The 22,595-nt window shown below is 36.4% G+C and overlaps 3 protein-coding genes across 3 annotated transcripts; 1 reads left to right on the top strand and 2 right to left on the bottom strand.

Annotated features, from left to right (window-relative positions):
- Positions 1 to 620: 620 nt before the first annotated feature.
- LOC116115525 (B3 domain-containing transcription factor ABI3-like) lies at positions 621 to 12,174 on the bottom strand. The gene is made up of 8 exons (XM_031401667.1): positions 10,525 to 12,174; positions 10,129 to 10,221; positions 9,883 to 9,983; positions 9,718 to 9,764; positions 9,552 to 9,628; positions 9,308 to 9,445; positions 1,634 to 1,768; positions 621 to 863 (listed from the first exon to the last, which is right to left on the bottom strand). Exons 1-8 carry the CDS (start codon positions 12,172 to 12,174, stop codon positions 621 to 623), a joined length of 2,484 nt encoding a protein of 827 aa, XP_031257527.1.
- A 3,044-nt stretch (positions 12,175 to 15,218) lies between these two features.
- LOC116115524 (uncharacterized protein At4g13230-like) lies at positions 15,219 to 15,898 on the bottom strand. The gene is made up of 3 exons (XM_031401666.1): positions 15,794 to 15,898; positions 15,625 to 15,696; positions 15,219 to 15,428 (listed from the first exon to the last, which is right to left on the bottom strand). Exons 1-3 carry the CDS (start codon positions 15,896 to 15,898, stop codon positions 15,219 to 15,221), a joined length of 387 nt encoding a protein of 128 aa, XP_031257526.1.
- A 4,583-nt stretch (positions 15,899 to 20,481) lies between these two features.
- Positions 20,482 to 21,079, top strand: LOC116115523 (acanthoscurrin-2-like). Its single transcript, XM_031401665.1, has one exon. The coding sequence runs from the start codon at positions 20,525 to 20,527 to the stop codon at positions 21,077 to 21,079; it is 555 nt and encodes a 184-aa protein (XP_031257525.1). The 5' UTR covers positions 20,482 to 20,524.
- The last annotated feature ends 1,516 nt before the right edge of the window (positions 21,080 to 22,595 follow it).

Below are 22,595 nucleotides of genomic sequence, written 5' to 3'. Positions count from 1 at the left end.
ATCCAATTATTCAAGACAACCCAATAAGACATCATCACATAAACTATAAAATTCTAAGTCCAACTTCCATACCTTTTGATGACAGCATCAACAATGACTTGGATTTGGTTCTAGTCAGTCAAAATGGATCCATATGCCCATGAAAGCACCCAATAGCCTAGTGCTCCCGACAGTTGCTTATTGTTTCGTCATTCAAGCTGTCCATCAGGGTGTTGGTCATGTCGAACTCAATAAATTTTAGTGCATATGCCCCGCAATCAACACTACAATAGGAGGAAGACATTAGCATTAGAATCAACTTATAGAACAATTGTATTATGTAAGTTTTATACAAAATATACCTTGAGTCATTTGTTGGGACGGGAAGACGCTTAAGTGGCCATTTTCCAGTCAGTAGTTCATCACCCAAGTGTTGAAACATCCCGCTATCATTCAACAGCCGCAGGAACAATATACATAGCGACTACAACTCCGTCTCCAACTGCCTCTCTTGACAAATACTTGGGTTGCAATCAAGGATCTGCAGCAAGCCCTCCTCTAGTAGCACGATGACAGTTATCCAATGCATATCCTTGATGTTCATGATACAGTATACTTTTTTAACGTTTGCCCAACTGTTTCTATGTTTGGGTCTTTCCCCCCCGTACATACTGCATCATCCTATCATCAAACTGAAAATCATCAGGGGCACCGTCGAAGTCATTTGTGGCAAATCTTTTCCGCTTGCCTCCCCTGGTTGCACCTCTACCATTGGCCTTTTTCATTAAAGTGTCATATGTAGTTACTAGTGTTTGGCCAAATGCCACATCAGTGATGACACAATGCAGATACAAAATATCACCATGATAAATATCATTGATGTACTGCATCAAGTAAAAACAACATGATAAATATACAATACCTCATGGAAAATATAAGCAAAAATAAGGAAAAAATAACTCACCGAGTCTTCGAGCCACCTGCCCATTGTCAACATATTTTCAAACCACTCCCGGGGATAATCCTCAATCTTGCACTTCACATGTCCCTCACTTCTAGAATAATTGTAATAGGCATAGAAGAGTATTGTCTTTTCCTCATCTATTGGCCTATACAAATCGACCTTTAACTCCTCCGTTTTCACTTGTCCACTTCGTCCTCCATTTTCACTTCCCCACTTCCTCAGCCTTCCTCCTTACCCTCCTCTATTTTTGCTTCTACACTTTCACGAACTTCCTCATTTTTTTTCTTCTTTTTCCTTTTCTTTCCACATGTTATTGTCGTGTAAGGAGAAATTACGTGCTTACTCTTTCGGCTCTCTCTTTTATACTCAGGTTGCACTTCAACCACTTTCAATACCCCACCAACTTCCTCTTCCACCATATCAACTTTCTCCTCCACCCTTTTCATCCGCTCTTCCATCTTCTCAAATCTCATAAACGGCTATTGTAAAACTCTTAAACAGACAGTTTATGAGGTTAACCACCTTATTCTCCTGACCCTGACGCCTCGGCAAAATGATACTTCTTGTACCGGTTTGCCAATTTGGTGGAGGCGTACAAACCTCTTTATCCTCCTCCCTCCCGCTGATTAGAGCTTCATCATCCTCGATGTCAACAACATTCTCAAGCAGTGGCCCAGCAACTGCACTCACATGCATGACCCCTTCTAGGTCCTGCATTAGGCGGTCTATCCTTTCATATGATGCATTGTCTAGTGTTTTGAACGATGTAACATACTCCTCTCCCGCTTCACCCCTAGTAGCGGTAAGGAAGGGACAAACGACTCTCTGCAATAAGAAAAAAAATTAATCAAATTTAAGCCACATTTAAAAGCAAGTGCATATTCAAAAGATTAATCCTTTAATCTTACCCGAGCTGCTTGAATTTCCTTGTCTATTTTGTCTTAATCTCAATGTGCCACCGCAACATCCTAGAAAATTGTGATCGCTCATTCGAAGTCTTCTTCCTCCCCCCCCCACCTTAGCCAAAACAAGAACGACCTCACACATCCAAGCCTACATTATCAAAAAATAGTCCATATCATAATTAAAATACATATAATACAAAAAAATATAACAAAAAACTATTAATATTTTCCTGCATTGCCTATGGGAAGCCAAACAAATTGTATGTGTTCAGTCTATTCTTCTCGACAGATTGGCGATGCTTTAACGCCATGTCTTTTCCTTGTAGGGAGTCCATGGTTAGTTGAAATGATACTCGTCCCTAAGGATAAGCATTAAAGAAGTCCATGTTGCTTGCAAACTTCATCCAATCCATATTAATGACTTTTGTTGAGTCAGAAGCCATTAGGATCGAATGCACGAACTATACCAGACACATCTTAAACCTCTCTGAAGAGGTATACCCATCATCTCTTAACCTCTCCTCTAAATCACATCCCGTAAAAGATGCCTTTTTAGCCAAGTTATCAGTTGCCCTACTCTTCTTTATTCTCTCTTGCTCTTCCACATCTAGAAATGCCCTACATCTTAAGCCGGTCATCAGGGCATATTCCATCATCCCAAAACGTAGTGCCATCCACCACAAACCACATTTCATTTTTTTTTTTTTTTGGCTTTTAACTGAGTGCAGCAACATATAATGCACTCCCTGCCCTCAGAACGTTTTTTTTCCAATTTTCTCCGATGCTCACAAAATGACCGAAACAACTCTCTTTGAATCGGTTCATACCCTTCTTTTGTTCCTCTAAAATCTCTATTATTCTCGTAAAAACTTATCAACTCGACCTAATTGTCACCCTCTTGGGGAATTACGTTACCTTATCACTTACAACCTTGGCGGAACAAGGGGGCTGGAGGGCTGCCTTGCATATTACAAGGCTAGTCACGCACAGCTACGCGCGCATAGCTTCTGCCATCCCCAGCCCTCCAACCTCCCACAAACAACCTCCCTACAGCCTCCCTTGCCTTCCCCCGTCCTCTGGAACCCAAACAAAGCCACTTACTCGATGTCTGCCAACTGCTCGATAAAACGCCACAACCACTTTAACAATAAACCCAACTACATATCCCCCAAATTCGCACAAATTAATCAATTTTCTCATCAAATTTAAAACCACAAGTAAAAAACATACCATTTCTTCACCAGTGTCCTCCTCCTCGCCTGAATTCTTGCTAGCATCCTCCTCTTCAGAACCATTTTTTGATTCTTCTCTCTGTTCTTGTGCCACCGTTGTCTCCTCTGCCTCTGGACCACCTTGACTTATCGGATGATCCACCAAAGCCTCTTCTTCGACAGCCTTTGAACAGCTGTCGCTGCCAGAGTCTAGGATTTTGAGTGGGGTTGGGTTTTTCTCCTCTTTGTGAATATCAACCATGATTTTGTGTGAGGAAGCTTTAGGATCGAATATTTTCCAGATATATGGCACTTTTATCGCCAAAAATCGTAAAGAAATCAAAGGTGTTTGTCAATCGTTTTTTGAGTATATGACTCGATTAAGCGATTTTGAAGGGTGGGGGTCGTTTTTAATTTTCAAAATTTTTTTAAAAAATTCATTAATTATAATATTACCCAAATATGTTTAACCTGTTTTACATGTTTAATGAATCCTAAGTGTGCCACGTCAGTTTTTCTAACTTAAAAAAAATTACAAAATCTTTTCAAGGTTATTTTTTTAAATGCAAACTTGGGAGGTCTGGCCAGTTAAATTTCCTCGAAGAAGGGAACGACGGGGAGAAGAAGAAAGAGAGGAGAAAAAGAAGAGAAGAAAGAAAAGAGAGAAAATGGAGAAAAGAAAAGAGAGAAAGAAGAAAGAAAGGAAGAAGGGAGAGAATGTAGAGAGAGAGTAGAGAATGATGAAGGTGGCTGGACAAGTGGCCGACGAACAAAACTCCGGTGATCGGAAAGAGTGGAGGAAGATCAAGCATATGGGAGGTGAGTAAAACTTAGAATTTCCCTCTTTGATGAGTTTTAGTTCATTTGATTTGTGTTGGTTATAATTGAGTGTAATGGCATGAGATTACACTAAAATGAGAAGATTGAGTTCAATAATGTTATTTGGGTAGAACATATATGTGTTTCCTAAACAAAATTTGGTTAAAGATGTGATTTTGATATAAGGGTTCACTGTATAAAAATCTGGCCATCTGGAATTCCGAAATTTTTTTTGTATGTTTTAGGTTTTTGTTTGAAGCTGAATTTCGGATATTTTGTTGCATACTTCTTGAGAAGTGTTTAAAAATTTATTTCACTCAAAAACTCGAAGAATTGAATTTTATATGGATTTTTGAAGTTGTCTTGTGAATTTTGGAATTTTTGTCTTCTGTAGAACATGTATTTTTGAAAAATGATTTGATACGTCTATTTTTATCTAAATTGAATTATTTTAAATTCTGGTAAATTCTATATGAATGATTTTAAATTCTAGTAAATTCTATATGTGTCTAGTTTAATTCTTAAGAGTTTTGTGAGGTTTAGATTAATGGTTAAATTGTTATGAATTTTACAAGTTAGTAACCTCAATTCTGGAAATAGTTGGTAGTTTTGAATGAGTTGAAAGAAAATCATGTTTTAAATAGTTATTGATTCTGGAATGACTTGAGAAAATTATGGGGAACAACTTGTGTGTCTCTAGAATGTCCCATTAAAATTATGGCTTAAATTGATGAATGAAATTTTTATGAAAAATCCGAGAGCGACCAATGTTCGGTTATGAGACTGTTTTGTTAAAGAAGAAGTTAGGTTAATCTTTTGGTGTGTGAAGTGTCCAATGGTTTTAATATTGAGCTGTTACTTTAAGGGGACTTATGTATGGAGGATTTATTGGTTTTTGTATATAGGGAGGCAAGTAGGGGCATCTTTAGAGGATTTCAATCTTTTTTTGGCTAAAGGGTTAAGCTCGAAAATAGTGAGTGGGAAATCCAAACCCTAACTTTCATTTTGAAATAAATGTTTATTATAAACTTCAAATGAGTTGATCTGGTTTAGTATCTGCCATAATTTAGTGATTTACTTTATATAAATATGATTCATTGCTAATGTTATTGGTTTACATAAGAAATTGAGTTTTTTTGGAAAGTTGTTGTTGATAATATAAAAAATTGGGCTAAAGAGTTATTATGAAATCATGTTGAAAACTTGCATTTTAGCCTTATACTGCACATGAGAATTTAATGTTATGTTATATGTTTTCTTGATGAATGAAGGCATGAGATTTATGTAAAATGGTGAGTTAAATGTATGTATATTGATGATAGTAGTTTTCAAACCACCATATATAGTATTCATCCCCCTCATGATATTGATTTGATTCTGCGCATGCGTATGACATAATTTTGCCGGCTTAAGTGGGTCAAAGGCCCGAGTGAGGCAGATATCGCTAGACCTGATTTGATTTTGCCAGTCCAAGTGGGTTGAAGGCCCGAGTGAGGCAAATGTCGCTAGACATGATTTGATTTTGTCGACTCAAGTGGGTCGAAGGCCCGAGCAAGGCAGATATCGCTAGACAGGATATGATTGTGTCGGCTCGAGCAATGCATGGTCTCGCTGGGTCGAAGGCTTGAGCGATGACCAATTCCGCCTAGCAGGATGGATCTAGTGGTTCAACCCACGCGACTTTAGATCTTGCCGGGTTAGACAGATTTACCCCTGGTACTAGTTGGATGAGAGTTTTAACATGTAATTGAGAAATGGTTTGGATATGTATATTTATATTTATATCATGAATTTAAAATGGAAATTTATAAATGCAAGTGCTATCTGTATATGAAATATTTTTAGAAATGATATTTTTTAGAGAACATGAGTATTGATCTGTTACCATAAAAGTTTTTAGAATGAAGCTTTTGCCGTGAGAGATTTCAGCATTGGTTATGGAAGATGGTTTATATTATAAAATGTGTTTATGGAAATGAGATTTGATGAGCATAAATGTTTTATTGTATATTGAAATATTTTATTGCATATTAACTTATTCTCCACTCACTGGGCATTATAGCTCATCCCTCATTTTTAAATGTTGTTCTTTTCCACCTCCACCAGGTCAAGAAGGAGATCGTGTAGAGGAGTGAATCTCACTCAAGGTTGAGTCACACGACTTTATTTCATCATATGTGTCATAGTTGTGTTTTATTTTCCACTGCAAAGTTTATATTTTTTCATCATGTATTTATTTCATGTTTTGGATTGTAAAAGATATGGAAAAATCTGATACTATACATTTCATTTTGTAAAAATTTAGTTGTATCTGTTTATTTATAAATGATGTTATATTTATTTGTATATTGAAATATTTTATTGCATATTAACATATTCTCCACTCACTGAGCATTATAGCTAATTTCTCGTTTTTAATTGTTGTTCTTTTCCACCTCCACCAGGTCAAGAAGAAGATCGTGCAGAGGAGTGAATCTCACTCAAGGTTGAGCCACACAACTTTATTTCATCATATGTGTCATAGTTTGTTTTATTTTCTCCTGCAAAGTTTATGTTTCTTCATCATGTATTTATTTCATGTTTTGAATTGTAAAAGATATGGAAAAATCTGATACTATACATTTCACTTTGTAAAAATTTAGTTGCATCTGTTTATTTACAAATTATGTTATATTTATTTGTGAGAAACAAAAAGGAGTGTTTATAAATATTTTTTTAGCTAAAGGAGTTTTATGATGTTTTAATTCATAAACAGATTTCATAGTTTTTCCACAAGGCACGTCTCGATCACCCAAGTCTCATGGGTGTGCCTGAAGCCTATGGGATAGGGAGAGTCGGGACAGGTCATGTCATGTTTTGAGAGTAAGTATGAGATGTTAGTGGCTTTCAAACCACCCTAATTAGTAACCATCCCCCTCATGATATTGATTTGATTCTACGCATGCATATGATTGGTCATGTGCCATCCCAAATGGGTTGAAGGCCCGAGTGAGGTAGATATCGCTAGATAAGATTTGATTTTGTCGTTTTGTCGACCCAAATGGGTCGAAGGCCCTAGCGAGGCAAATAACACTAGACAAGATTTGATTGTGCCGACCCAATCAATGCATGGTCTCACTAGGTTGAAGGTTGAGCGGTGTTTATTCCGCCTAGCAGGATGGATTTAGTGATTCAACCTGCGCGATGTTAGATCTTGCTAAGTTGGACAGATTTACCGCTGGGTACTAGTTGGGTGAGAGTTTTCACATGTGATTGAGAGATGGTTTGGATATATATATATCATGTATTTGAAGTGGAAATTTGTAAATGCAAATGTTATTTGTATATGAAATGTTTTTAGAAATGATATTTTTAGAGAAACATGAGTATTGATTTGTTTGCCATAAAAGTTTTCAAAAAAAAGTTTTGCAATGAGAGATTTCAGCATTGGTTATGGAAGATGGTCTATATTATAAAATGTGTTTATGGAAATGAGATTTTATAAGCATGAATGTTTTATTTTATATTGAAATATTTTATTGTATATTGAAATGTTTTATTGCATACTAACCCCTTCCCCACTCACTGAGCATTTTAGATCACCTCTCGTTTTCAAATGTTTTTCTTTTCCCCCCACCAGGTCAAGAAAAAGATTGTGTAGAGGAGTGAATCCTACTCCAGGTTGGGCCACGTGACTTTATTTCATCATATGTGTCATAGTTGTGTTTTATTTTCTACTGCAAAGTTTATGTTTCTTCATCATGTATTTATTTCATGTCTTGGATTGTAAAAGATATAAAAAAATCTGATACTATATGTTTCATTTTGTAAAGATTTAGTTGCATTTGTTTATTTACAAATGATGTTATATTTATTTGTGAGAAACAAAAGGGAGTGCATATAAATGTTTCAGCTAGAAGAGTTTTATGATGTTTTAATTTATAAACAAGTTTCATAGTTTTTCCACATGGCACGTCTGCGTCACTTGAGTCTCATGGGTACTCTCGGAGCCTATAAGATAGGGAGGGTCTAGACGGGTCATGTCATCCCTACACCAAACCCCTATGATTTTCACTTGATTGCTTCCATCGGTGATTAGTTGCTACTAGGTTTAAGGTTTTGCCTTTTCAAGCCGGATCCTAGTGGCCAAAATCCTACCCATCACCACCCTTAATTAGCATCATTGACCCCTCCTAATCAAAACCCTCATCACCCCGGCGTCTGGTAGCTCACCAAACGCCGTCTACCACGCACAACTCCAGCAAGCGACATCACGGCATGTGCGCTCGGACGACACCGTTGTGCAATTTCTTTGTTTCCTCGCCTTCTTCACGACATTTATTCTCCTTCGCATCGCTATTGCCGAGCTTTGGTTGGTCTATGGTGCCGATTGTGGCGGCTAGAGTTTGCCTAACTTGTAGAGGCGCGATGGACAGACTTCTATCTTTCAGGGGGGTTTTTGATAATTAGCTGCCATAATCAAAAGTAAAATGTTCAAGGGCAGTTTGGTAATAGCACTCTCTATATTGTGTCATAATCCAAGAATCACTATCAATGTTAATTTAAGTGTGTGAATATGTAATTTATGAAACCAAGGGTGGTAACTTGCCATTTCTTGAAACCTTGGGTGGATAGAATCGTTACTCTAAAAAATATTGTGTGTCTCATAATAAAATATGGTGTGTGTACATATATATATACACCAATAATTAATCACATTAACAATAAATGTTCTTTCCGTTGATCTCCTTTAATTTTATGGATCGAATTTAAGTAACTTTTCCCTTGAAAAAGAAAAAAACGTGACCACTCAGGTTTCATATTCAGCGGCTTGATGTTAACTAATCAAATTTTAAAATTCATAACAAGTGAGAAAATCACAGAAAATGTTTATCATTATCATCACTTTTCCCAAGATGCATCCAACCATGTCCTATTAATCACATTTCACCTCCAAGTAATTATTAAAAATAAAAATCATGGAACAATTTGTAAGGGTCTAAATACACAACAACAAATACATCTATCCATTCATTTTATACGATGAAGTAATACCGAAAGTATTATTAACATTCATAATAAACACAACGGTGCGCCTTAAAATGATCAATTAAAACACACCCACATAATAATACACACACTTTAATACCACATAATAATACACATTACAGAAATTCTGTACTTTATAACATATTACAAACGATTCATCCACCACAGTTGAACGCTGCGATCGTAACGCACTGTTGTCAAAAACCAAGCCGCTTTAATAGCTTCCCCAGTTGACATCTGATCTGAGAAACCAAAAAGTTGAAGTAGTGGGCGGAGAATCAAAAGATGTTTTAACAAGACCAACAACCCCCATTGACCCGCCATTTGTCTAATCACTTCCATGCATGACACGAGAGGTGGCAAGGGTTTGTTGGGTCTTTCTTTCTTCTCTCTTACTTTACTGTTTGAGGGATGGGTGAAGATGACGAATCATTTCCAGCAGTGGCTGGAGTGCTTGCATGCTGATTTCTTTGCGATTTTCCTGGCCTCTTTGTCTCAGATTTTAGTCCTGGTTGCCGCACCTTCACTCCTCTTATCAACTGTGAGATTGATTCAAGCTTTTTAAAGAAGATATTATACAAAATTTGGAGAAGATAAAAAGTATTTGAAAAGACTACGTGAATTAGATGATGGTTTAGTTCTTACATATTTGCCACATTTGATGTCTGAGTATATGACTATGAAATCTCCTTCTTGAAGTCCATTTGTTCTAACAAAATCTCCTGAAAGATTATGATTGAAAATGAGAACAATGTTATTCATAAAGACTTGATAATATATATGGATCTATATCAAAACTCGAATAACCCACCTGTGTTTTCAAGGAGATACATCCTGCTTTTGTTGTTTGGCCAGAATCTGAAACTCCAGAAAGAGAAAAAGAAAGAAATCCAAAGAAGAAAAGTGTCACTTAGCAATGAATGCTATGAACAGAAAAAACAATGGAATGAATATAAGAAGGTTAATTTTAGAATACCTATAGCGCATGTTCCAGACACGAGAAGTTCCAATGTCTTCCATGGCAATAGAAATGCCGTCTCTTGCTTCCAGTTCTGGGAGATGAGTTTCTGCTTCTTTCTGTAGAAATTTACATTTTTTTTTTCCATCAAACACAGCTCACCAATTAACCCTTTGAAAATGAGAACATTACACCAACTAAGATCTAACTTTTGAACTTTTCTTTTGAAATGCAAAACACAAAACAAAAATAAAGAGAGCATACTTTTGGCAACACGATTCTTCCAAGGTTACCCACGTCGCTCTGCTTCAATACTTTTTGCAACAGAAACCTCAGGTTCTTCTCCGGCTTCCATCCCTAAATGAATATAAAAACAATCATCATTACCGTACACTATTGCTGAGCAGCACCACATCCAGAATTAAAAGTTTCCATATATTCTTAAACGAGTTTTCCTGATTTATAAGGCATCTATAGGCTCGATAGATAATTTGATAAGCAAATCATTTTTTCCCATGTTTCAAAATATGGTAACCAACATGTTAACTAATCGATTATGATAAATTGGGTTGGATTTTACAGTGTTAATTTTCTTTCACAAATGGGCAAATCTCGGCAATTTATAACAATGAAAAATATCAAAAGAAAAAAAGAATCCACCTGTCTCCTATCTGAAGCAACCTGCCGCTGGTAATTCTGCGGTTGCATGGAAGATCTGTCTAGAGGCAGCATCGGCGTGGCCGAGGCTGCACCACCTGCAGGAGAGGGCCAGAAGACCCAGTTTCCGGTGTTGCCTTGAGCAGCAGGGTTGCAACTATCATTACCAAATCTTGCATGCTGGTCTGCACTCTCATTCGACATCTGGTTTTGCTGGTTATTGTGGTGATGATGATGCCTTGGATGCGATGAAAGCCTTCTTTGCCTAGCCATCCTTTTCTTTCTAGCTTCCTTGGTGGCAGAAGAACCTAACCTCATCAACCTTTGATCTCCAGGCCCATGAACATATGGGTATGGGTACTGATTCCCATATCCGGTGAATGCATGGGGATGGGGAGGAGCGGGGTGCAGATTGTTATCCGGAAACGAGTTGTAATGAGAAGCCATAGCAAACTGAGAAGGGGGCCATGAATGAGCAGAATCAAGCATATGATATTCTGTATGGGGAGGATAACTGTGGCCATTCATATTAGATGCTCCATTTGCAAATGGGTCACCCATGTAACCAACCATAGGTGGAAATCCCGGCACCACAGTTGCCGGATCAGGAATGTAAGACGGCTGCCCGATCCATGGCGACTGGGTAAAACAAGGGTTGGGTTGATCATGCGGGATAGGATTGCAATTCAGGCTTGGGTTTGAGGTAGGGTTAGGGTTAGGGTTAGGGTTTTGGAAAGGGTCCTGATATTGTTGGTAGGGAAGATTGGAGGCTGATTCTCTAATGCGTCTCTTTTGGAGATGATTAGTTTGCACCCATTCAAGTATAAGTTTCAAGAGTTGCTTCATGGCTTCTTTTCCACCACCCAAACGCTTGGCAGCACACTCTATGGTAGCTTTCTTGATTTTCACTCTCCTTAAGTCTTCAGCTGAAACGGTCTCTTTGTTTGTCTTCAGCCATTCCAAGAATACCATGGCCAAGTCATCTGAAGGCCCTACTTCACGGCTATCTTCATTGTTGTTCTGCATCATAAACTGTGCATGTCCTTGTTGTGGCATTTCCTGAGGTGGTTTATTGTCCTGTTGAAACTGTTCAAGAGGGTTGTCATCATGGTGAAACAAAGACGAAGGATCAAACAAATCATTGCTATCGAGCAGATCCATGAACCCAAAATTCTCCATCACATCCATGCAGTCACCGCCATCGATACAGTCCGTCGGCTGAATAATCTCCATGGAAGTAGTAGATGACAAAGTCGGTGGTACATCTACTGATCGATTTTGATTATCATTTTGAATCTTTTTGTCCACATCTTCTTCTACATCTGACCTTAAAACTGCCCAAGACGCTGCAGAAGAAGATGAAGTAGCCGAAGATGACGATGAAGAGCTACCAATGGCCTTCACCGCTGCCGGATTTGATGAAGATGACGAAGAAGACGACATGCAAGGGAAATCCGGAAGAGGAGGAAAGTCTCCATACAAGATTGAAGCGTCATCAATATCAAGGAGATCATCTTGTGGTCCATCAAGCCAGATCTCTCTTTCGCCGGCACCCAGAACTTGTTCTGCCGCCAAAACCTCAAAACCAGTACAGTTTGTTTCATTTTTCGGAACTGCATGTAGATCTTCAGCATGCAGTTGCCAACTCTTCATCTCAGCGTTGGTTTTTTTTTTTTTTTTTTTTTTTTTTTTTTTTTTTTTTTTTGGGAAAAAGGGTAGAAACCTTTGAAACGATGTTCTGTTGTTACCAGATAGAATTAGAGAAAGACAGAAAGTGGAGAGAAATAAAGGAAAAAAATGAGTGAAGGATAGGGTTTTTCCTGTGTACGGATGGACAAGTGCAAGTGGGAAGATTGTATCCGATTAAGGAAGCAATAGTGAAAGGAGTTTGGTGTGGGCTATCAATTTCTCAACAGAGAAGCAACATAAACCATCTGGTTTTATCAACAAAGATAATATAAATAATTCCTTAACCCATCAAAGAAAGGGACTTCTCTTCTCCAAATCTATGCTTTTCTACTATTTAATTGCATAAACATAAAAAAGATTCTGATAAAAAAAAACCACAGAATAATTAATAAACAATTAACACCATTAGGACTTCACAAAATCATACTGTATAATACTACACAACATTATCGGCGGCCAAATTAAGTAGAGAACAGTGATTGATCTCAAACCAAGCAAGGCCAACATACAACTAGAGATGAGATGACTGAGTTTTGAAGATAACCACATGCGTTAAATCTTCCCAAAGTTAACCCCCATGTGTTTTCTCGTTTCTTCTGGGAAGTTTCAATTGTCTAACCTTCTTTTCAGATAAGTTCAAATCAGTTTTTAGGGGTTTTATACACTATACAATTAAACTTTGAGAGATAGTGTTTAAAGAAGAGAGAGAAAGAAAGGATGGACAGTTTTAGAGAGAGATAGAGATAGATTTAAGAAAAAAAAAAAAAAAAAAACAAAACAAAACCTCGTGCCCCTACTTTCTCTCAGCTTCACTCCGGATTTTGTGCCACCAGCCATACGTTCTCTCCTCAATGGTGCCAACCAGCGGTGCCTCAGCTTTAAACTAAATATATGCAATTCCTTAAGTTCTTCTCTTCAATTCTTACTAATTTCAATAAAAAACTGCATCTATCTTTCTTTATGATCATTATTGGTAAATCCATATATATAGTTAACATCTTGATAAGCATTAATTGTTCAAATCAGCTTCATAATTTAACTCAGATTACTTACTTATCTAGTTATTCTTCAAGAAAAGTAAGTTTAAGCGAAGAAACAAATCAGATTGGTAATTAATTCGACCGATCAACAGAAGTGTAATGCTAAAGTTAATAATTAATGATCAAATAAATTAAAATGATGGATCAAAAGGGTATTTTTAATCCAAAATCACTCAAAAGTAACACAATTTTTTAATATATCAACACATTCTTGTTCTCTGCATTATTCTACGAAGAGAGAGAGAAATGGTGGACCGACTGAGTTTCAATTGGTTTCAGAAATGGTTTGTCAGGATTCGTTGGGTAAGCGGCGGGTTTCATAGTTTGCTGCAACGTGTCCATGCACTTCTGACGTAACCTTACCCTCACTTGCTCCTCATCTGCCAATAACAGCGCTCTTCAGTTTCAATCCGTCTTTATCTCCTACCCAAAGCATCCGCTAAGTTTACAGCCTGTCATTATAAAAGCCTCTGACAGTCCCGTTTAATGGTGAGACGTAAGCAATGGGTTGTATTTGAATATTGTTTCTGCTGCATTGCATGCAGAGAACTCCTATTGGTTCTCAGGATGTCTTTGGGTTTCCGTACACTACATCCACACTGGATTTTTCTCTTTTACAAATTTTTCTTTCTTTTTTTCATCATTTTTAAATAAGATGTGCTCTTGTTCAATCTTTCACGTGAGGCTGGGTCACCGACGACTTTGTGTGCAATAATATGTTGCCACGTTGATGTTGACTGGCTTGTTGTACTTTGAATCCATTAAGCTGTTTCATATGTTTCAGTTTTTTATCAAAAGTGAACTGTTGCAGAGCATATCCAGTTGAAATACACCATCTTTTTGATATCATTTCATATATGAAAATTATTGTCTTCGTTTCGCAAAGTAAAACCTCTGAAATGGTAAGTCCAAACATTGATCTTCTCTCTTTAGTCTACGCGGCTAAAGGTATTATTCCCTACTTTTACAAAGAATTTGCACCAAGAACTGTCGCGAAGTTAGTTTCTTCATTTCTGGCCTTGCAACATATTGAAGAGGTCAATACAAGTAGTAAAAAAATTTATACTATAATTCAATTATATAAACTAAAATATATGAGTTATTTAATAAAGCATGTTTTAACATTACTGAGCAAACTCTTTTTCTCGCGCTAACTTAATCGACTTCTTTTGTTCCTTATTTCTTTCCAAAAGCATCATAAATTTTCCCCAAATTAATTACATTTTTGAAAGTTAGCATATGGACTGTCTAATTAGAATTTTAATATAAATATACTGAAAATCTACAAACGTAATTAATGATCAAAATCACAGTCTACAACCAACATTTGAACGCCAGGATAATCAAATTGCTCCAAAGAAACCTGGAACGGGATATCGAAATTGTGCTTTATTGGATAAGGTCAACACTAAAATTAAACAATTATATTGATTCAACTGTACACAGTTTTGCCAGCCTCAATTGATCGGGAATTGCACATAAAAAAATGGTTCTTAACTAAAGTCAAGAAATTAGGTGAAGTTAATTTGGATGTGGGGATTCAGTTATTCTGATTCTTAAAGTCCCTCATGGTCGTGATAAAGGCCGGGGAATGGGATCAAATGTCATCTTTAAGAGAAGATTGAAATCATAGACAGTATATGGATAATATTGTTTAATAATCTCTTAGATTGCCCGAAGGAGAAAATGAAAGAAAGGAGGATTATTTATTGGGTGAATAAAATTTTCATCCTTACAAAAATTAAATCAAGCAAATAAATAAATTAAAAAGGTATAATCTAGTATGAGTAGTATAGTTTATTAGCACACTGCTGGGAAATGAAAATTTCTCCAAGTACAGGTACATTATCCATGCTATAGCATATATAACAAGCTAGATAGTGTAATAGTTATTAGATTATAATAACAAAATTAGGGAAGGGCAAAATTCATATTGATATATATATATGAATTCACAGAGTAATTTGCTTAGGTACTGATGTTGCGCTTGAGGGTTTTAGCACCATCTTTAATGGTATCCGTTGATCCCTCAGCTGTCCCAACCACTGTGTCTATTATCTTCCCTGTTGTGTCCTTGACTGCTCCCCATGCATCTTGCACTGTTTCCTTCGCTTTATCACTTATCTCCTGTGTTGTTTCAGACACTTTTTGTGCCGAGTCTTTTGTTTTCTGGGCAGCCTAACCACTCACAACCCAGAACAGAAAATTAGATCTATCAGAAACTGAATTACAACAAATTATTTGGCATATTAATAACAGATAATGTTGCATATAGATATGGATGTAACCAAAAAAAAAAAAAGATAATCTGCAATATATATTATGATCATAATAGTATTACATTTTCAGCTACACAAGAAGCCTCATTTTTTACCGTATTTGCTCCACTTTTTGCAGCCTCAGCGGCTTTTTCACAAGCACTTGAAAAATCTTGTTTTGAACTTAACTGCAACATAAATACAAAGTAAGGTAAAATTTACCCGGATTAGAATTAAGTTTCACTGAAAATCTAATAACTATGTACAATTGGTAGTGTGACTCACCCGCACAACGTTCCTCGACTTGGAGCTCCATGGATTCCTTGTGGCTGCTAGTTTAACCGGGGTGCTCCTCGGGACGAGGGAGGTTGTTAGAACTAAGCTTGCCATAATTAATTTTTACGTATTATGTTAATATTTCTGGAGAGAAAAGATTATGTTGGATATATATAAGAGGGAAGAGAGGGAGAAGAGAAATGCGAAAGTGAATCCCAAGTTCCACATGATGCATTTAGCGATTTTGTCTCAGCTGGGTGGCTAAAACAATTTTAACGAAACCATTGTGATTAATGGACCCAGTATTTTAGGGTTTTTGTTTGCCCTATTCCTACAATTCATGTTTTGCAATTTGCATGCATTGTGTATAGATATGGTTAAGCAAGTCTCCACTTTTTTTTCAGTTTTTTTATTTTAAGTAAAAGATGACATTATAAGATAGTTTTATTTATGGGTTATGTATGGGTATGCTAACAAGTACACTCGTCACCTATAATTTAATTCGCTGACTCTAAGCAAAGTTCCACATGACGAATCTGATCCTCTGCCGCTCTGATGTAGTCTCCGTGCCTTCACATAAAATTTGTTCAATTTTTTTTTTCTTTTCATAATTTTTATTGATAGTGATGGTTTGAGTCTGATTGGTTGGACTTATGAAAATTAGTTTATAAGTAATTAGTGTTTATAAACTAATTTGAGCTTATAACTGTTTAAAATTTAAACAGATACGTATTTGGTTAAAATACTTATAAGCGATTAATAAGTAATTGACGTATTTGGTAAAATGTGGCTTATAAATATATTTTATTATTAAAATAACTAAAAAGAATACTACATTATTAAAAATAAGGGTATATGATAAAATTTTAAAATTAAAAAAGAGGTGATATAGTAATATACTTTGTCAAAGTAGTTTATAAGCAAAAAAAAAAAAAAAAATACCTTCTCTCCAGCTTATTTCTTTAGGCTTATAAACTCAGTTTATAAATCCAAAAAAATTATAAACAAATATGCCAATTTAATTTTAAAACTTACAAACTAATTTGACCAGCTTATAAACTTAAACAAACACCCTCATAATTTGTCTTAAGATATGAATAACCATTACACTAGAAAAATTTAAACCTAAACAATTAAAGTGTTTTGTTCTTGTTTTTCTATTTGGGCCTGATTTGTCTGTTATGATCGAAAGTCTTCAGTGAAAGCAAATCTTTTAGAAGTAAGTTATTGGATCCAGTTGCAGTGCTTAGCAGATCCAGGTCAGGATGAAAGATGTGGCTTCACCAACTTTGACCGGAAAGCCTAATTACGAATCTAGCAGCCCAAAAGGCAGTGGACTATATCTGAATGTGCTTACATGCTTTCTAAATTGAGTTGTAATTTATTTGCTTCTTAATTTCACTCAAGAACTCCCTCTACACTAGTTTTTAATTGAAGTGATCTAAATGAATATTTTGGCTACTGATTGTGCCACCAAAAGTTACACAACACAACTCCATCTTTAGGCTTAGAAACAAGATTTATAACACTGTACTCCGATGGATACACATCCATACTTTCTATCTGAGTGTCTATTCTCAAACGTATAACAAGTTATTGCAATCCAAATTTAATTCGTAGAAGTTTTCAGTTTGAAAAGAGAGAGTCAAGTGACTAGCCTTTTGTGAATGTAAGGTGTTTTGTCAAAAATATACATTGATGTCAACACTATCTAAAAGACAAAGTGTATTAGTTATCAAAACTCAAACCACCTCAAAGAGATATTATATAATACATGTCCCATCTGTATCAAAATAAAGGATCATGATAAATGAGGGCTCTCTATGTGTCAAGACAACTTGCAAAAACATTCATTACGTTGAGCTCAAAGGTGTATAAATGGACACCTCTCTTCATAAAAAATGGCCAACTGGGCATACGAGAACTAGACACAAACGAGAGCTTCAACCATTATTGTTTTCTCTATAAATAAAACATTTCTCCATTTTTGTACTTCTTACAAGCAATATCTGAAAATAGCTAGAGAATAATAAAATAACAATGGATATAAGATTTGCTTTAAGCATCCGAATCACTATAAAAATCTTTTATGTCAATCTATTATTTATGTTTCTACAAACATATATAATTTTTGCACCATAATTAACTCTCATAATCATTTACGTGTAATTTCCAAGATTTTCTTAACATTTTACCCGTGCAAGATTATCGGTGTCAAAATCACGCATCAACGTAAGAAATCCTATAACCAGCTCAGATGGCCAAGTGTCTGCAAAGCTGCGATTCAGAGTACCACAACCATATACATACCATTAACGTAGTTGAGTGAAAGGAGCAATTTATGCTGCTCAACAAACTATCTAACAATGCATTTATCATTTTACCCAGAGCTAAGCAGTCATGTTTCACCACACAAATAGAAAACTCTGGTTATATGGGCGCCCAATCCCATTTTTGTCCGTTTAAACCCATATGTCGCATCGAGATTTTACAGTTGTACGGTGATGAGAGAGTAATAGTAACACCCGAAGTTCAATCTTCTTTACGAAAAAATTCAATCTTCTCCCAAATTAATTTTCAATTTTAAATCAAATACACACACACACATATATATATATATATAAAGAAACATTAATTTAAATTCAATTGAAGAAATCATATTCCGTTGTTAGGGAGAAATCATGTTCCACAGTAAATAATTTTCTGGAGGAATCTAAATTCCATGGACTGTAATTTAAATCACCTTGCAAGTTGCAATGCAATATCTATGAATCAATAAATTCCATGTGAATTCTTTAAATATTTCTCGATGCATGCATGCTTATTGTATGATTCTTCGCTTCTTCCTTTAACCACAATCATGAGAAGTAAAAACTTTTTCAGTAAAAGCTCTATACTATGTAACAGGCTGGGAGTTTCACACCCAAAATGCTAATTATTAGGTGGAGAGACTCCCTCCTTTATGAACTCAAGACCTCTCCAATGTGTTTTTGATGTAGGATCCGTGTCATTCTCCCTCACCTAATCATGTGATGCCCTTGTCACAGGTGTCGACCCCAATCTGTCTTTTGATTCAAGCGCCCATACAGAGGAGCATCCACGTATGATTGTAGATCCACTCGAGGGTGAGATGGACCGGTAGACAGGGGGCCACACTTGTGACAAGGGCTTACATAATTGGGTGGGGGAGAATGTCACATATCCCACATTAGAAGGAAAATGGAGGGTATTGGGTTTATAAGGGGGATAGTCTCTCCACCTAATAGGTTCGTTTTTTGGGTGTGAAACTTTCAAGCTTGTGATAATTAGTATATTGACCATTTAAGAAATTGTTATCGATATTCACAAAAAGTTTTGAAAAGTGGAAGGATACTAACAAGGTATAATTCGGATTCAGGTTCTTAATTTCCATTAAGCAATAAGGATATAAATAGATATTCTCTTGCTCTATCATGTCAATTATAATCAAATTTGCAACTAAAAAATATACTTTGACTGAAAATTAGATCATGTTATTTTATTTAATGTAATCAATAAATATAAGTTTGTTCGGTTGCAATTTCACTTAATTTTATTAAAAATTAATACTATTAACTTAATTGTGTTATTAACGATAACAAAGAAAAGCTCTGAAAGAATCAAAACGAGGAGCTCAGTTGCTTTTGATTTCACTTATGCGGGAAACCTATTTGAAATTGAAACGGCAGGTATGGTTTTGCAGAAAAGAGAAAGAAATTAAAGAAGACATTCATATATAATTGAAGGATTTCTAGATCTCTAGTTTTTGTTAAAAAAAAAAAAATTTCAAATCACGAATATATTACTTATAGATTAAGCTTATAGTTAGTAGAATTATTTAGAAAAGGTAAAAGTGGCTAGAAGACCAAATCTCTACAAATTCAACTCAATCCTATCAAAGACAGACAGAAAGTGCAAGACTTCTTTTCTTTAAACGCAAAATTAAAAGTATAATTAAACTGCATGATTATATATAGAAGGGCTATAAACGGAAAGTTCTTTGCTAATTAATGCGACATTGGTTAATCCCAAAGAGTTGGTTTGGTGGTTCTTCTAAACGGCTTAGCGTGCATAACTCTCTTTTTTTCTTGTTACTTGTTGTACTGCGTAGCAGCATTTAGCATCCTGATGAAATGAATGCGTTCGGGGAGGGATTGTGTCCATCTTCTTACACTGTCAAAAAGTTATAATGTTTCATTTCATTAGACATATATTGACCACATAAAGCTTATTAGTTACTACCAAGTAGAAATATCATCTACCCAGTCTCACCTCCTGCAGTTCAAACTTAATTGCCTGTGGTAATTATATACAAGTCATTAACATATCTAGTCTGCCAACAAACTATCATTACTGGATTGGTTGGATGAATTTTCTCTTCTTATTTGTTTGCCCAAATCCTTAACCAACTATGCATATGTCTCTACCTTACATGCATATATCTAAACGCACCGTAGTAATATTTTCAGCTAAACAACTCTCTAGCATTTACTCTCAATGCATATGCCCTAAACTGTTTAAATCCCTCTGACACTCAACCCTTGAAAATGTGTTTGAAAAAGCTAAACCTCGGTGCCCGCATTCACTTCCATTTACTACGCACAACTGCCCCCCACCGCTCTTTTTTTCCCTTTAAAAGGAGACCCCATACACTAGTTGAGCTATACCAAGAAAAGATTAAGAGTAATAGTGAGAGAGAGAGAGAGAGAGTAGAAAGAAGAGATGGCGAGGTGGTTTGTCAGTGTCATGCTTGTTCTGGCAATAATAGTGGTTCACTCAAGTGCAAGAAACACTCCTACTGATGAAGTGGTTCACAACACTGCAAAAAATGTGCCCATTGGTGCGCCCACTGGTGCTGGTCTGGATGATCAAAAGAACTTTGCCACATACGGTGGTGTTGGCGGTCTCTCTGGGGTTGGCTCTAACGGGCTTCCGTTCGGTGGAGTTGGGGGTCTTGGTGGAGTTACTGGTCTCGGTGGTACCGTTGGTGTCGGTGGTGGCATTGGCGGAGTTGGTGGTCTCGGTGGTGGTGGTGGTTTAGGCGGTGGTGGTGGTGGTGGTTTAGGCGGTGGTAGTGGTTTAGGTGGACTTGGGGGCTTAGGTGGACTTGGGGGCTTGGGTGGTACTACTGGACTAGGTGGCTTGGGTGGTGATGGTGGACTAGGTGGACTCGGTGGCTTGGGTGGCGGAGCTGGTGGTGGTGTTGGTGGAGTTGTTGGTGGAGGTGTTGGTGGTGGCGGAGCTGGTGGTGGTACTGGAGTTCTTCCTTTCCCTTGAAATGGTTGAGCTTTAGCTTTTAGATTTACTTATTATAATGATTTTAAGTTGTTCCAGTTCAAGTGTTTGGCAGTTTAAGAGTTAGTTGTGTGTTTGTGATACAGTTTGCTTCTCTGTTTGGAATATTTGCTTATGTTTTATTTTTTAGGCTTTGACACCTCGTTGTTATGTTTCCCTACTTTGGTGGATAATATTTTGCGTAAATAATTCCATTCCGTGTTCTGTCGAATGTTTCATTGTGAGCTATAACTAAACAAACATATTGTATATGTAAAGCTTAATAAGTTTATATGTAAATTAACGATGGAAGCCAAGCAAAGGAGACAATGCCCATTTTAATAAACCTAACCTTAAACAGATGATATAACATCGAAGCATCAATCAAAAAATTGTGAAGTTCATTAACTTGAACTTTATATTATCATTAAGTTTCACTGGCGGGTCAATTATTGGAGATGCATCCAACTCGTTTATGAGTTGTATTAAATTAATCCAAGGCAAGCAATAGAAAAGAATTTGAGTCAATTCAAGAATTCTCTTCATAATTTTTTGCCAGAAGGCTGTAGTCTGTAGATCAACTGCAGCTATCTCTATATGAACCAGAATGAATTCATCCTTGTAAGTACCTCAGTTGGGCTTAAAAATTAAAGAAAGAAATCCAAACCTCTATTTTCCATATGTTCTTAGTTGCTCCGTACGTCAATGTTGCTCACTGGGGCCGGTCCTATACATCTGTCTGTCAGTGATTCGCAGCTTGATTCCCATTCCGTGTCAAGTCCCTTACCCACTCAATTAATCTCTTTTTTGCCCAACATTTCTCATAGCTAACTAGGCTTTATTAAACATTATAATTATAAAGAAGCCGAAATGAATTAAAGACTTGATCTCATGTTGATTTTGTTCGATTGGACCACATACATTACACTTGTTTTGAGGAGACTGATGAACCTACAACTGATGCACATCCTCAGTCTAGTGATTCCTGTCTCTATCAATATCCTCCCAAATTTTACATTTTACAACTACATTTCCCTCTACCACCGGTCAGCAAAATGAAAAATATTAAGTAAATATAACGGATTGTCCGTGACAGATTTATTATGTTGTTTGAAAACAATGCATTGATAATTTCACCTACTGTTAGCTTGGATGCTGATATCGAATTAACTCTACTGCCAGCGGAATTGAATGAGTTGAATCAGATTGATCAGTAGTGGTAGAAGTAAATGGCTGCCACCTAGCTAGCTATGAACTTGCATTGCAGAGTAGTCGAAGCTAGCTTTTACGTTTCATTTATTCGTTTGCCTGCTTGATCAAATTTTTGTATTCAATGTTCACATCTTTCACTCTTTACTTTTTCCCTGAGTGCTGGGGCAATCCAGCTCAGGCATGGAGGAAAACTGAATAAACAAACATCTGAGCCAAAGCCAATTCTTGATATTTATTACTGGGACCACACATCGATCTAACTCTACGCTACATATTTACACCTCTAAGAAGACTACATGCCACATTT

This window comes from Pistacia vera, unplaced genomic scaffold (genome assembly GCF_008641045.1).
Source record: "Pistacia vera cultivar Batoury unplaced genomic scaffold, PisVer_v2 Contig745, whole genome shotgun sequence".
Taxonomy (NCBI): Eukaryota; Viridiplantae; Streptophyta; class Magnoliopsida; order Sapindales; family Anacardiaceae; genus Pistacia; species Pistacia vera.
Note: the sequence above shows the minus strand (reverse complement) of the source record. Positions and strands in the feature narration are given on the sequence as shown.